Genomic DNA, 16,011 nt, shown 5'->3' with positions numbered 1-16,011 from the left:
GGGAGGGGTGTTCTTCCCATGGCCCCCAAGAAAGCAAGAGGGCTAAGCAAAGGGGCTCATGAACTGGGATCTGAGCTGGCAATGCTGATGGAGAACTGCTGCCCCCTCCCTTTTTTTTGCAGATGAAGCTAGGTGTGTTCATGCTGTAAAAATCCCCTCAGCAATTCCAAAATATTCCCTCACCATTTTTCCCTCCATGGGGGAGCCCTGGAAAAAGACAAAACTTGGATAAAAAGACCCCTGGCAGTAGGGGTGGGGTGAGATAGGGAAGTTTTCTAAGCTGCTGCCTAGCTCTCCTTCCCTGCTCTCCCAGGTAAGATGCAGAGCATGGTCTTGCCTTGGTCTTTTACTGAAGGTGGTGGCAGATACCGGCCTGTTCGGCTGGTGTGGCCCACCTGTTCTTTCTGGTCCACAGACAAGCCCAAATGCAGCTCCCCAAACTTCTCAGCAGCTAGGATGTTGAGGGAACTGGGCCCAGTTGGAGAGAAGAGACAAACCTGCTGGGATCAGAAACCCCCTCTGCCAAAGGCTCCTGGGCAGGAGCGGCAAAGAGCCCAAAGCCTCCCTCCTCAGGGGGAGAGACGTCCTTTGTTTGCATTGGATCAAACAGCTGCCAGGTGGAGAAAATGTACCCTGTCGTTCCTGATACGATTATTTTAGTTGGGGGCCGAAGTAGGGAGGAGGAGGAGGAGGATAGGAAAGCTGAGAGAGAAAAACAGTGATGCAGAAGACCAGGAAATGGTTCGTCGTGCCTCAACAACTCTGTGGACTTCCTGGGACCCCCCCCCCCCGCCTCCTCAGCGGGAGGCCACGCGCTTGCAAATGGAGCGGGATGAGGTTCGAGCCACCTCCCCCAAGCCCTCAGGCTCCCCTGCCTTCAAGACCCCCAGGGGTTTGGTGGTGGAAGAGGTCACTTTGCAGGCTGAGGCCCATGGAGCTGCAACCCCACCTGCTGGAATCACAACCGGCCTGAGCGAGAGAGGGCAAGAGGAAGGGAGGTACTCCAAAGCCAGGCGGAAGAGGAGAAGCAGAAGCACTGGGCTGGCTGGCGACAGATCTGGCCTGCCCAGCTTGAGAACTTCCACCAAGGAGAGAGAGACATCCGGGGGCGAGCCTTTCCCCGCCACGCAGCAGGGCCTGCAAAGTGTCCAAAGCATGCCCAGCCAAGGGGCTGCCCAGTGGGGAGGAGGAGGAGGAGGCGGGTGGGCGGTCGGTCAGGAGACCCTGCTGGCGGTCAGGCTAGGCTGGCTGCTGTTAAACAGGAAAAGGTGAGAGGGGGAAAAACCAAGAAAAACCAAGGAGGTGCCCCGTCTGGATCTGTGCTGAGTCCCGTGGTGGGCATTCCTTCTCGTCAGTTTGTCTCAAAGTGTCCCGACGCAGCAAGAAAAAAGAGGGATGAAGTAGCGTAAAGAGTCCCACCGATTCGCCCACCAGGAGTCTATTTGCCCCACCGCTGCTTGCGGGTCCCGCTGCCCCACCCCACCCCCCACCCCCATCCAGGGCAAAAATAAATTGTCTTTGCAAGAAGGTTCAGTACTTCACTCCGGGGACGAACTCCTTGGCGTCGGGGTTTAAGGTGCTTTTGCTCTGAAAGGGAGAAGGGGGGAAAGAGGTCAGCTAGTTGCAGGCAGGAAAGAACACCGCCCCCCCCCCCCGCCCCCAGGTTGCTCCTCGGCTTTTAACTGGCTTTCCCTCCTCTCACCCACCTGTCCTTCTGTTCAGGGATACAAATGGCCCATTTCCCTCCATTCCCCTCTCCTGAGAGCCCACTCTCTTCCTGCCCACATCAAACGATCCATAACTTAAAAGTTTAGATCACTGTTAGTTGTTGAAGTTAAGAGCCGTAACAAAATGAGGCAAAGGGACCGAAAAATGATAAAAGCAGAATGCGCTTAAGTCAGAACAGAGGTGACAATTCCAATCCAGTACATATTTTACTTTGGAAAGTGGCTCGGAATACTGGGCCCCATGTGGTGGGTCATTTATTACTAGTTTATAGAGACGGACAGGCGAATGAGAAGAAGCACCCCAGCCCTAAGTGAGCTCAGGGAAGACCAGTTGGGGAAATGGCTGGATTTCAGGACCTCCTTGATTTTAACCGGGCCAGAAAAGTGTGCCTGAGAGCAAGGGAGCCCACTGCCTCCAGTGCAACCACTTGGGGGACGGGTAGGGGTCCCCACTCCAAGATCATGGTGGTGCAACAAACCCTGGCAGGGCTCCCCAAGCCCCTGTAACCATCCAAAGTAGGAGCTGAAGAGAGACCAGGATTTCTGCTCCCTTCCCCATCATTGCACAAGGGCTCTTCTCCTGGTACTTGCATCCCCTCCCTGTCCTTTCTTCTAATACTAACTGGCTGAAATTCTCATCTCTTGGGCTGTTCCTCATTTCTATGCCCTTTCAATAACCCCTTCCTCCCTGCCTACTCCTCCCTGTGCGCCTCCCATGTTGAGGTACTGATATCTCAGCTTCTTCCTGGCCTGATCCAGCCAGATTTTCTCATAAAATTGTCCATAAAAAGTTTTTAAATGACAGCTATCGGTAGCAGCTGCTGCCCCTCCGATTGCGGATAGATTCTAAAATGTGGGAGCACTGAAAAGATTCTGCCCACCTTTTTTCTCCCTCTTCACATCCCTGCCCCTTATCTGTGTCCGACCGACAGAGCCAGGTCCCCATGCCCACTTCCAGCCCCTGTCCCAGGGCTTACCAAAATGTCTTCCGATACGTGGCTGTGGGTGTTGTCGTTGACCGAGAGCCCGTTCAGCTGCTGTTGAAGCTGCCCAATGCCCTGGGGCAGGTCACGGGACGGGATGAACCAATCCTGGTCCTCTTCATCCAGCATCTCCTGGAAACAGCGGTCGAGGAATTCCTGCTCCTGAAGCTCCTCCTCCACCTGGCCAGGAAGCAGATCCACAAGGGAGGGTCACATAGGAAAAGATGTACCTCCAACTGCTTGTCATCCTGTCAAAGTTGCTGCACCAACCCCAAAGTAGTATTTATTTATACAATCCCTTCCTTCCATCATGGAACCCAGGGCAGCAACACAGGTGGCCACCCAGAGCTGCTTAGCTTCAGCAACATGGTGGCATCAACGGCCTTCAGACCATGGACTGGTATTCCTCCCTGGCTCGCCAATGTCAGCTGCCATTGAGAAACCTGATGCAAACAAGGAGGGCAGCTCCGGGCTAGCCCCTGCTCTTCCAGATACTCAACCTCACCTGGGTTTTCCCTTGTCAGTCACGAATTGCCAATGGCAGGCCTCTCCCTTTCTTTGTCTGACCGCTTTTAGAGCCACCTAAGCGAGTGGCTGCAGTTTCACAATGAATATTTTTTTGTACAATGCAAAACTTTGGTTTAGCTTGTCCCCCCCCCCCCCAAAGATCTTTATTGAAACTTAACATATATACATAATAACCAAAATTCCCAATGATTCCCTCACATAAAATATAATATCTAAATTACAACAGCTACTTAATTATACACTTAATTATAAAACCCACCTCCCACCCTCTTCTTCCCTCCACAGCAATTCAACTTCTTTATATTTCTACCTTTTCCCCTTGCATTCTATAATAAATTATTTTTGTTACATTCTGATTTTTCCTTCTTTCTTTATTGGTTTTGTTATTGCTTATATTTTTTATTCTAAGCCTATTAGCATGTTATTTTTAGAACAATATTTTGACATAATAATCTTTGAAATACTTCCACTTCATTCTTAACTTTTGATTTGATTGGTATCTTATAATTGAAGTTAATTTTGCCAATTCTATATACTCACTTAATTTACAAATCCACTCTTCCTTTCTTGGTGTGTCCTGAGATTCCCATTTAGTGGCAATAATTACCCTGGCAGCTGTTATTGCATATAAAAAGTTGTTTTTTTCATATGTGGTATGTCTTTGCCCACCAACCCTAACAGATAAGCTTCGGGATTTTTTATCAAGGGGGTCTTTGAGGGACTCTCCTCTCTCAGTGGACAGGAGCACATTGTTAAACTATGGCACTTGCTTCGCAGGAGGCAGGGAGGGCCACCAACTTGGATGGCTTTAAGAGAGGATTAGAGAAATTAATGGAGGAGGAGAGGGCTGTGCTCTGCCCCACTGTGAGGGGCAGCAATGCTTCTGAATGTCAGCTCCTGGAAACCCCAGAAGGGGAGAGGGCTCTGTTGTTCGGATCCAATTTCCCATAATGAGTATCTGGTAGGCCACTGTGAGAACGGGATGCTGAACCACATGAGTTATGGGCCTGATACAGCAGGGCTCTTCTTACGTACTTACGTTGCCCTCCAGCTGTTTTCTACTATAGCATGGGCTTTTCTGACTGGAATCAATGGGAACCAAAGCCCCAAACAGCTGGACGACACCAGCTTGGGGAAGGCTGCTCCAGGATTAAAGGTAAAGGGACCCCTGACCGTTAGGTCCAGTCGTGGCTGACTCTGGGGTTGCGGCGCTCATCTCGCTTTACTGGCCAGCATGACTAAGCCGTTTCTGGCGAACCAGAGCAGCGCACAGAAATGCCGTTTACCTTCCCGCCGGAGCGGTACCTATTTATCTACTTGCACTTTGACGTGCTTTCGAACTGCTAGGTTGGCAGGAGCAGGGACCGAGCAACGGGAGCTCACCCCATCAAGGGGATTCGAACCGCCGACCTTCTGATCAGCAAGTCCTAGGCTCTGTGGTTTAACCCACAGTGCCACCCGCGTCCCTGTTCCAGGATTAGGAGGGAAGAAAAAGATTTCCACCCACTCCTCCCACGCCATTCTCAATATTATTTGGAGGGTGAGCAGAGATGCACACAGTATTGTGTTTTAAAGTATGACCACTCCACAGATGCGCTGTGTGGCATTCTGGCAGCCATCCCTTCATCTACAATGCCTTTCTCTAATCCTTCCTTCTGCACAGGGCAATCCATCTCTTCATTAAGTTTCACTCATCAAAGCCCAGAAATTTTTGGGGATGCCAATGCAAGGTTTTCACAGACACTTGTGTGTGAGCTCTAGCCTCTCAGTGGAGCCCATTAAAACAAGGAAAAAAGGCCAGAGACACCATAACCCTTCTCTTCCCAATCATGTCAACCTTCAAATCACCAAGCTGGCAAGGCAAGAGCAAGCTCAGATTTCACGTCTCATCATCCCAACTGCAGATGGTGCTGTACTTCAAGCTGGCGCATGGTGGCACTTGGGACCTACTGCTGGCATGCGTCCCTGAGAGGATGGAGAATGGAAGCTGCACCGGCCCCAACAACATTGCAATTTCCCCGACATGTGCTTAATACAGACATCACAGCAAGCACTAAACACCCTCCCACCCGGGAACTAATCCTGCATTAGGGGGCATTGTAACACAACCATGCATGCATGTGTCTGACCTTCAGTTGGGGGAAAGACAGAGACAGGCAGGTGACAAGGAGCAGTCAAATGCAGACTTAGCTGTGGATTCACTGGGCTGCTGCCTCCCTCCCCTCTCTTCATTTACTATTAATCTCCAATCTTACGGTAGCCGTGTCTGTTTACTGAAGGCTAGAAGGTCTCTTGGCTGGGATCATGTGACATTGTCCCTAACATGCTACTAGTGGTGACTTAAACAGCTGCTGCCTTCTACGGCTACCTTACTTTAGGATATTATCCCTGGACACTACAGCAGGCTTCTTCAACCTCGGCCCTCTAGATGTTTTGACTACAATACCCAGCATCCCTTACCATTGGTCCTGCTAGCTAGGGATCATGGGAGTTGTAGGCCAAAAAACATCTGGAGGGCTGAGGTTGAGGAAGCCTGCACTAGAGAGTCTTCCCAACTGACTTGGGAGGAAAACTCCCTAGAGAGAGTGGCACGGCCATTTGACTGCCAATTTGCTGCAGAAATCAATGTGTTTCTTGTTTTCCAATGTTATTAATTCCACTGTATTGCTGCAGCCACCGCTTTAATTTATTGTTATACCACTCCGTTGGGTGAATGGGCATGACAAACACCGTTTCCTATAAGCAAGTGGTTAGGGAGTGTTTTTTGTCCCTCTCTTAAAACGCTAATTAATGCCTGTGGTCACCCAGTGAAGGCGCATGTTGGAAAACTCAGACTAGCTGTGATTTTTGCATTACAGAGATGCAACCAGATGACCCTCTGGGTCCCTTCCAACTCTCTTAACTCTATGACACAAAGGAATACCTCCTTCACAAAGCCAAACTCTGACATGAGCTACTGCAAGGTGCAGTAACGGCCACTAACTTGGATGGTTCTGATAAACTCACGGAGGATCCGGCGGTGAATGGCCGCTTGCCGCACCCTCCAGTACGCCCAGAAATGTGAGTTGCTGGGAAACAAGGGTGGGAGAAAGGGGGGCTGCTATCGTGCTCCTGTCCCGCTTGTGGGCTTTCCAGAGGCACCTGGCAGGCCAGAGGGAAACAGGATGCTGGGTGAGCAGGCCCTTTAGCCTGACTTAGCCGCACGGCTCTTACGTCCTCATTCCAGGTGCTTCCTTCACACGCAAAGCCCAAACCAGGGAACCAAGGAGGACTAGGGACATGGTTTCTCAAGCCTCACCTCAGATTGTATGTTGGACGGTGGGTGAAATGCACAGGCCCCAGCCATGGCCAACCGGTCAAAGCCTCCTGGCCACCACCAACTGTTCCACACAAGCAGGGCCCAACACAACCTTGAGCAACCTGGCGCTCACCAGACGTTTGGATTACAACTCCCATCAGCTCCAGACAGCATGACCATCCTTTTGCATTTGTTACTTATTCAATGCATTTCTAAGTTGCTTTAGACAAAAAGAATACCTTTCAGTAGAGATGATGAAGCACAGAAATCAATTAAAAGCAAAATTAAAAAGCATTGTGCAGTGCAAAACCCATCAAATGCTCACTCAACAGCACAGTAAGAAGGAAAAGGCCTGGCCCACCCTATTAAAAGATGAGCAGAACAACAGAGATGAACAGAATACTGTAGAGTTGGAAGGGACCACAAGGGTGATCTAGTCCAACCCCCTGCAATGCAGGAATCTCTTGCCCAACATGGGACTTGAACCCACGATCCTGAGATTAGGAGTCTCATGCTCTGCTACTGAGCCCAAGGACTAAGTAAACATGTCTTAGGCCAGCGCCTAAAAACGAAGTATAATGGTGCCTGGCAAGATTACCCAGGGACAGCATTCCTCAAGGATGTGCGTGTCGCCCAATGAAAAGGAAAGGCCTGATTTCGTGTTGCCCCATTTTACTCCTCTTGTGGATGAGGCAGATGGAGAAGGTCCTCCAATGAAGGCTGCAGGGTCTGAGTCATTTCATGTGAGGGGAGACTGTCCTCCAGGGGTTGGGATCCTGAGCCGCATAAGGCTGATGTAGTCCAAGCAGCTGGAGATGCGGTCCAAACCATTGGGAAGGCCTCAGACTGGGGAGGACTAGTTTCACACTTCCTGACAAACAGTACCCCGGACCCCAGCTCCCCTTCTGCTTGTGAAGCTCAGTTGCATTTGCAAGCAGGGAAGTCCCAGCCGGCAAATCCCACGGCTTTTGTGGCTTTCATTTGCACCAGCCACAGAGCGGCCTCTCATGGACCAGGGACGCTTCGTTCATCCCAGCAGCTGTCACAATGCAGGCATGCCAAGAAGCCCTTCTCACGGTTGCAGCGTTTCTCACTGCACACGGAATGCTCGACAATCCCTCCACCTTCACAACCACTTTGTGGGTCAGGTTCCCCTATGGGCAACAGAACGAGCAACTAGCCCAAAGCCAGCCAGCCAGCTAGCCCACCCACTCAGTTTAGGAGCCCAGCTTAAAGTTCAACCAGACCCTGTGCCACAGGGGCACGCCTGGCCTCTCCGCACTTCCATGCATGCCTCCATCCTGGGGCTTCTCCACTTCCCCAGAACGTCCTGCCTTTGTACTCTTTCAAAAGGAGGAGAATGAATGTCTCCCTGGTGACTCTGTGCCTTGCCCTGCCCACAGAGAACATTTTGCAGGAGCTGCCATCCTCTTCCTCAGTGGTCCTGCTGCAAGCCTTCCTATCTGCTTCTGGGCCCCACCCAGAGGCTGCCCTCCCAAACAGAAGAGGCTCAGTACTGATTCAATTGGCTCCAGGAAAGCAGCAGGGCTGGTCTGCTCACCCCCAAGAAGGAAGGGTTTCGGATTTCTTGTTTTCGGCTGAAGCCTCCTCCTCTGCCAATGAGACCCTCGGAAGGCAGGCGGGGCTTCTCCTGTCATCCCTGAGCAAGATTCCTTCCTGCTGTGGAGGCTTTCCTCGCACACTGCCACATCGCAAGCTTGGCAGCTGGACAGAGGCCCCGAGAAGACAGGAAGCAGCAAAACCGCCCCGCCAAGGCTTGGAGCGCAGCAGGCTAAGCAGTTCCAGACCTCCCAGAGCAGAAGGGAGATGCCGAGAGCAGCTGAGATAAGAACCAGGGAGCTTCAGCTGTCAGGTCTGAGGGCTCAGCTCTCACCAAAACTGCCCCCAGCTCATTCTCAATGGTCAAGCACAAAGAGAGTCCAGAGGCAGGAATATAGGGAGCTGCGTTGCAGCAGCTCAGCGCCTCTGATCCAGGTAGCCTTGTACTGCCAACTGTTCTCCTGGGCCTCAGGTGGAAAAGAGCTCCCCCATCACCTGCCAGCTGAACCTTTCTGCTGGAGATGCTGGCAGAGATTGAACTTGGGACCCACTGGAGGCCCATTCCGCCAGACTGCCTAAGCGGGAGAGAGATGGGAAGCAACGGGGCTCATTTAATGCGCTCTACTGGAGGCCCAGCTCCATCAAGCACCTCCCTGCCCCTGAACTGTGCCATGCTGGTCACTGGAGGAGCAATTGTTCAGAAATTGGTGCCCGGGTCTTTATTTTCCTCTTCCCTCCCTGTCCCTTTCGCCTTGCGTGTCAGGTTTCTTTTCAGATCATGAGCCTGTGGGTAGCGTCCATCTTGGCTACACGTAAGCCACTCAGGGAGCCTTTTGGGCACAAATGCAATAAATAGAGTTTGCCTTGCCCCATTCAGCTATGGTCCTCTCCAAGGAGCTTCCTCAGCAGGGATGGAGTGGGCAAGGGAAGGGAGCCAAGGTGGCCAGGGAGGAAAAGCAGCCGGGGAAGGGAGAGGCAAGGACAGAGACAGACCCAAGGATTCTGGCAACAGATGCAGGGAAGAGGAGCATGCATCCCAAAAAGAACTGGCGGCAAGCTGCAGGATCCTTCTCCCTGCCACCTCCTACAGACCAGCCTTTGCAGCAGCTCTGCCCTTGAAGAGGTATTGAGAAGTGCAGCGAATGCTCCATGCCGAGGAGATTGTCTCGCCTGTTTGGCAACTGCTGTGCTAGCAGCTGCTGGGCCTTCTCCGGGCGGAATTCAAGGCACTCCTGCTTACCTTTCAAGCCCCTTGTGGCCTTGGAGCCAGTGGGGTGGGGGGCACCGCTGCCTCTTCCTGTGGGAGCTCCTAGGGCAGCTACAGGCCGAGCCCAAGAGGCGGCCAGAACTTGGGACTGCCAGGAGAGGGGCCTTGAGGCCAGTAGCCCAAAAGCTCTGGGCTGCCGACCTGGAGGAAGCACGGCACCACTCCTTTCTCCTCTGTTTTTGAGAAAGCATTCATCTGTTGGGCGGTCCTTCCCCTGGTTTTTAATGCTGCTGGATTTTACCAAGTCCTGCCATTTTTAAAGTTTGCAATCGGAAGCCACCTCAAGGGTAGAAAAAGTGGGTTGAAGATCATCTAAAATGAATAGATTCATAAAGACCAAATTCCTAGCTGCCGTGCAGCCACAGAGGCAGGTGGAGGCTTGCCATCAGAGAGACGAGGGAGAGACTGGGGCTTCCTGAAAGATCAGGAATGGACGCTTTAGTGCCCCAAAAATCTCCTTTCTCCTCCCCTCCGACGTCTCCTGTGCCCTCTCCATCTTACTTCCCTCCTTCTGCCATCTGTCAGCCTGGTCTTTACCCAAAGATAAAGTTCTTTCAAGGAAGCTTGAACATACCCCTTGATTAAAGCCACATCTTAGTAGCATTTTTTTTTTAAAAGGTAGACAAATCTCTTTCTATTACTAATGCAGGTGAAGGAGAGCCACTTGCCCAAGGCTGAGGCGAGGTTCTAATGGCAGACTTCCTGCCTCCCATGGCACTTCTATAGACAGGGCTAGACATTTGCTCAACATGGAAGTTACAGAACTCCCTCCCACAGGAAGCAGCGATGGCCACATAGTTAGATGGGTTTGAAAGAGGATTAGACAAATCCGTGGAGGAGAGGGCCAGAAATGGCTACTAGCCATGACAGCTTTCCTCTGCCTCCACAGCTGTAATATTTCCAAATACCAGTTGCTGGAAGCCACAGAAGGGAGAGTGTTCCTGTCCTTGAATGCTGCTTGTGGGTTTCACAGAAGAGGCATCTTGGTTGGCCACGCTGAGAACAGGATGCTGGACTAGTTCTTGTGGAAAGTCATAAAGACCAACCCCCTGCCCTATCCAGAGTGTGGGCTGCCCCAACCTGTGAGTGAGGACGACACAAAGCAGGCGGCCAGCCTGAGCATCTATTTTTAAATGATTTCTGATTTTCTAATGGTGTTCTGTACTCTACTGGCATTTCGCTTCTCATAATCCCTGTAGGCTTCCCCATAAAAACTGGCCTATAAACCGCGTACCAAGGAACAGACTGGCGAGTCAGCAACTGCAGCAAGACCCCTGACTGCCTCACCTGCCGGTTGAAGTCCTCTTCGTTCTCCATCCACATGTACTCGGCAAAGGGGTTGTTCTCCTTCTCATCATGCCCGTTCACTACCTGGTCCTCCTTGGATTTTGCAGGGGTGGTGGCAGTCGTGGTCGTGTTTGCCACGCTGGAACCATTCATCATTACGGAATCTGAGAAGGGAAGACGAAAAATGCATTAGGAAGAGGGAAAAGAATACGGGACACTTTCACAGCTCAGGAGCCGACAGCAGATGCCACCCCAGCCCCCAGTATAATGGTCATGGTGCTTCATGGGTCACCCCTCACAGAAATACTGCCTAGGAATTGAGAATTTCTGAAAGCTTGGATGTCTGGAAAGAAGAGATTTCTCCTGTTCCTGGGCAGAAAGAAGAGAACCTCTGCTGGCACTGGGGTGGGGGTAAGTGAGAAAGAGATCCACAGTATTGACTTGGTTCTCTTATACACTAGACTGCACATAGGGCACTGAAGTCCTGCAATGAGCACCCATCAGCCTGGGAGATGAGAGCCAGAGACAGGCAACACATGAGAAAGAAGGAGATTCCATAGCTACCCAGTCTTCTACATGTTTACTTGAACTCAAGGGATTTCTCTCCCATGGAATGGGATACAGGATTACACCCTCCCAGAGTGGAAAAGAAGATGCCCTCATGCTGGCCCATCCATCACCGTCTTCAACCATGAACTTGGAAGAGAAGCAGTCCGCTGTCTGCCTCAGTGACAGAAACCATGAGAGTGGTTGCCGGCGCAGCCAACAGCAGCTGCAACCCCTGAAGAACGAGGCAAGAGCAGCAGCAGAAAGGCAAAATGTCAGGCTGTGATACTCTGTAGGACTAGAAAGGAGCAGGCCCTGTTGAACTCAGGGGAATGTTGCTTCCTATTAAACATGCCCAGGCTGGGGCTGTTATGCCTCTCTTGTGGCAAGACGTGCAAAGAAAATCCATAATAGGGAGGGGAACTGCTAAGAATCCCACCACTGGGAGTCACGACAGATAAGCTTCTTACCCACCCTAATTACCGCTCGCTGCATCTGCAAACACCTGAGAATGGTGCCAGTGAGTGAGAGAGATCCCATGGAGACAGGCAAGCCTGCAAGTTGACACAGGGCTTTGGAACCAGCATGGAACGAGATTAGGAGCCACACAGCTGCCTCAGCACTAGTGGCTTGGGTTCTCAAGCTGTATTCTGCATTGTCTTCAAGGACAGTCCAATGGGCAGTGCATTCAAGTCATCTACAGGTAACCAGAGCATGATGGATCACTGGGTTAAGACTCTCTCCCAGACAGAATAAGAAAGGGTGACACCAGGGGACGTTTGTGCTTGAGTTTCTCCTGAGCATTGCCTCAGGCTAAGCTGGTCTTGACCGTTACAAGGAGGGCCACAGGCAAGAGAGGGTCTTCTCCACAGCAAGGAGGGCAGTGCCAGTGATGAAGGAGAAATTATACTTCCAAGTCTGTTAACTGGGTAGTGGAGGGCAGGGAGGAGTCAGGAACTAGCACCCAAAAATGTAACAGAGGAGCACTGATAATGCAAACCACCCCGGCCCACTCCAAGTGCTTCACTCAGCCTGAAAAAAGTCTCTCTGCAAGGCCCTGTCTATGAGATTTTGGCCCCAAACAATCCAGCACAGTCTACTATGCAGCGCCAAGGAGCAAGCTAGAGTCCCAGTCCCACTGCAGCCTAGAAAGCTTTCAGCTGCAGCCTCTTGATCAGCCGTGACGCCTAAGGCCACTGAGGGAGTCAACCTGTGAACTACTGCAACTGTAAGCTCAGACAAATGCCTGCCTCTCCTTGTTTTCTCTCTTGCCACACAATGAAAACTTGGTGAACTGCCCTGAGATCTACAGTACAGACATAGGACGGTAGGCAAATTTAAAAAATAATAATACTCATACGTAATAGCATGCCAGGGAGGAGGGCTGTACCGGTGCCTCCCTCTCTAGCATAGTAGCTCTCTTATGTGCAGGGGACTGTTTTATATGTGTAAGAAGTCCAATCTTGAGAATTCACACCAGCACTTCAACGTGCTGCAGTGGGACCATCAGAGGGAGACAGAGTCTTCGGAGGGGACTGAAGGGAAGTTCTGAATTTGCAGCAGTTCACAAGGGCAACGACAGAGCTGCTGTGCCAGTTCATGGGGGAATGGCTGCAAGGCACCCTGCGTGGTACAGAAACATGCCTGAGGGCTTCCCACAGGCACCTGGTTGGTCACTGTGTGAACAGAATGCTGGAAAAGATGGAACAGATGAGGCTACAGGCCTGATCCTGCAGGCTCTTCCTAAGTTCTTAAAACACCAAAGCTACTAGCAACACATCAAGACTGCAGCACCAACACTGTCAGGCAAGTGAAGATGCCCCCTAGCAAATAATACTGTCCTACACAAATCTAAGTTGTGGGACCACAGAGCCCAAACCCTATCCAGGTGGGAAATAATATGCAAAGGAGGACAAGGGTTGGATTTGGCCACCCCACCCAAACTAGTTTCCATGCTAGAGAAAACCAGATGCCCTGTTCCAAATCAAACAATACTTTTCATTAATAATGTTTATTCCGTTCAATAAGTTTATTGTGCTAGCCAAAGGCCATGACAAAACCATCCAAACACAAACATTTATTCATACTAAGCAGCCGCAAGAAAGACCAAACTCCCAATGGACCGCTTGGGTGACGTGAGAGCTTGAGAGAGTTTGGCAGTGAAAACTACACAAGGCACAGGAAACGGCAGCAGAATGACAACATGGGGGGCTGAGAGGGAGAGCAGCATCTAGGCACCAACACTTCCCAGCTGCAGTGCTTCCCCACCCACCCCTGGAGAAACATTTGGGGTATTCTCGGTGGGTAGGAGGGATGCATAGCTGTAACTAGACTTGAAACTGGGACAGCTGGATTGAAGACCCCATCTCTGCTATGCATGCTCAGAAAATTCACTCCCTTTCAGCTTCAACTGCCCTTCTGTAAAATGGGAACACAGAGGCCTATAGAAAAGGGGGGCCTTTAAAGGTGCACACAAATGACCACAAAATGTGTGCTCCAAAGTTAGCAGAGGGAAATGCACAAAAATACGTGGATAGGTTCTCCCCTTTTTGCAGTACCCCCAACCCCTTTCCATGCCACCAACCAAATGCATACTCCAACAGGGAGGGAGGGTGTGGCTGGAGGTTCAATCCCAGAGGGTGTTGCAACAGCCTCGTGCTGCAAGCTTCATGCCTGTGCGTTTAAAAGATCTGCATGCAAAATCACTATTTTCTAGCCACACTGCACAAGGCCTACTCTCTCACCAGAGCCCTCTGCACCCCGGGGCACGTTATGAACTCCACATGGCTTTCTTCAAGAAGACATTTTGACAAGGTATTTTGACTGTGCAGGCTGAGCAAGCCCTGGTTCCATGCTTGCTACTCATCTGAGGGACCCTTCTGCAAGATCCAGAATTGTTTTTGCCAGTGCTTCTACATGGCTTTATGCAAGTGAGTCGTAGGCAATTTGTAACCATCGGGAGTGACGCTTCAACGCTTTCCACATACATCATGTCAGGAGGGTTTTGCGTATCACATGGCAGGACAGAATTTGAAACAAAGACGTGCTCCTCCCAAGCTCACATTCCCAGCATGTTTGCACTCCGGTCTCAGTGATGTCTACACTGCCTTGGTCATGTCCACAGAGTGGAAGATGGCAGGATCCCCAAGAACGTGCTCTATGGGGATTGCATTACAAAGATGTCTGCCAATGTGACATGAAGGCTGGCAAAAACAACCCCACCATGTGGGAATCCCTTGCGGACGACCGCAGTGCCTGGAGGCAGGCAGTCAGGTCATGCATCCATAGTAGCGACCAGAGGAGGAATGACCGCTGGGGGGAGCGCAGAGAGAAGAAACACCCTGGCCCATCTGCAGCAGCACAACCAGACACCTTCTTCTGCCCCAGATGCAATAAAACATGTCTCTCCTGCATCGGTCTCTACAGCCACAGCAGGCGCTGTAACTCTCCAACCCTTTGACCTCACCCTCAAAGGCACACTCCTCCATTGTTTCCCGAGACAGACGGACACCAAGCAACCAACCATAGACTGACACTGAAGATCCAGTTGCAAAACTGACTTGGCTGAGCCATCGCCCTGAATCAAAGTGCTGGCCTGAGCCTCCGGCAGCCTCAGATGTTGTGGGTTTAGGGGGCTTAGCTTTTATCTTTACAGTTGACAGGACGTGGGCAGGAAGAGGAAGTTAACTGCTTCATATGGGACTCCCTCTCTCTCTTTCACCTACCTTCACCTACGTACGTATCATCGGAAGCTGCTATATCTTGAGTCAGACCATTGGGACAGTACTTCAGTACTGTCTGCACAGACTCCTCTCCAGGATTTCAGGCAGGGGTCTCAGCCAACCCCGTCTGGGGCTGCTGGGGACTGAACCTGGGACCTTCTGTTTGCAAGGCAGATGCTTTATCACTGAGCTACAGTCTTTCCCATACGCACTGGAAAGGCCCTGTGTCGGATTTCGGAAATTACTAAAACTAAAATGAAATCTCTAATCTCTAAAATCTCTTTAAAATTCCATTGCTCCTGTATAAACTTGGCCTTAGGACATAACTTACAGATACACCAAGCATTTCATAACAAAACTTGCCCAAAGTAGCCCTTTATCGGTTTCCCAAGTCCTATATGCTTGAGCAGAAAGTACTTCCATCAAGGCAGATTGCCAAAACCACTGGCTACTGCCCCCTGCCCCACCTGAGTAAATGAGCAGTTGATCCAGCAAAGCCACAAGATTCATGGGGGCTGGGCTGGTGAACTCCAGGCGCTGGCAAAGACGGGCAAAATCTCCTGCCAGAGTGAACTCCCCATGATGGGCAGAGGCCGCACCAGTCTCAACAACTGAATGCTGGCAGGCAAGGGGGCCCTGCTGGGGTAATGAGTGAAGGAGGCCTTCTTGTCTCAGCCTCTGAATGTCATCCAAGCTGCAAGTTCCAATGCAAACGATGCCTATCAATTTCAGGGAAAAGAGCAGAAGTAAAACTTTCTGCTTTGAACAGTCTCTGCAGGCCACGTGCAGGTCGGTTCCTATTTACAGACAGCCTCTGGGACTGCATCACACACATCTTCACAAGTGCCCTCCCAAAGACAGCGTCCAATTATTTAGAAAGATCTCCACTGTCCACGTTTTTCCTTTCCATACTTTGTAACAGGCCATTTCATTCAGTGCCGTTATGTGACAGGTTTTCCTCAGCCACTGGTCAATGGCTGGAGGCACAGTGTTCCCCCCAAAATTTTGCTACTGCTTCCAAGGCAAGAGCCCACAGTTCCAGTTCTCTTCCAGTAGACAGTACTTGCTTTGCACGCAGAAATCTCAAATGGCA

The 16,011-nt window shown here is 51.0% G+C and overlaps 1 protein-coding gene and 1 long non-coding RNA gene across 2 annotated transcripts in view; both read right to left on the bottom strand.

The window, feature by feature from the left end:
- The window catches only part of LOC309377833, a 355,859-nt gene that overhangs the window by 279,689 nt on the left and 60,159 nt on the right, over positions 1-16,011 (bottom strand). The gene's annotated exons all lie outside the window — the stretch shown is intronic.
- PAIP2B (poly(A) binding protein interacting protein 2B) overlaps positions 1,262-16,011 on the bottom strand; it is a 32,361-nt gene continuing 17,611 nt past the window's right edge. The window contains exons 2-4 of the mRNA XM_081925494.1: positions 10,651-10,814; positions 2,705-2,890; positions 1,262-1,587 (exon numbers count right to left, since the gene is read on the bottom strand). Coding sequence (XP_081781620.1) covers positions 1,531-1,587; positions 2,705-2,890; positions 10,651-10,806 — 399 coding nt within the window. The 5' untranslated portion in view covers positions 10,807-10,814 and the 3' untranslated portion in view covers positions 1,262-1,530. The remainder of the gene's footprint in view (positions 1,588-2,704; positions 2,891-10,650; positions 10,815-16,011) is intronic.

This window comes from Podarcis melisellensis, assembly GCF_964234715.1.
Source record: "Podarcis melisellensis genome assembly, chromosome: 9".
NCBI classification, from domain to species: Eukaryota; Metazoa; Chordata; class Lepidosauria; order Squamata; family Lacertidae; genus Podarcis; species Podarcis melisellensis.
The sequence above is the reverse complement of the archived record's forward strand: the minus strand, read 5'-3'. Positions and strand labels throughout refer to the sequence as shown.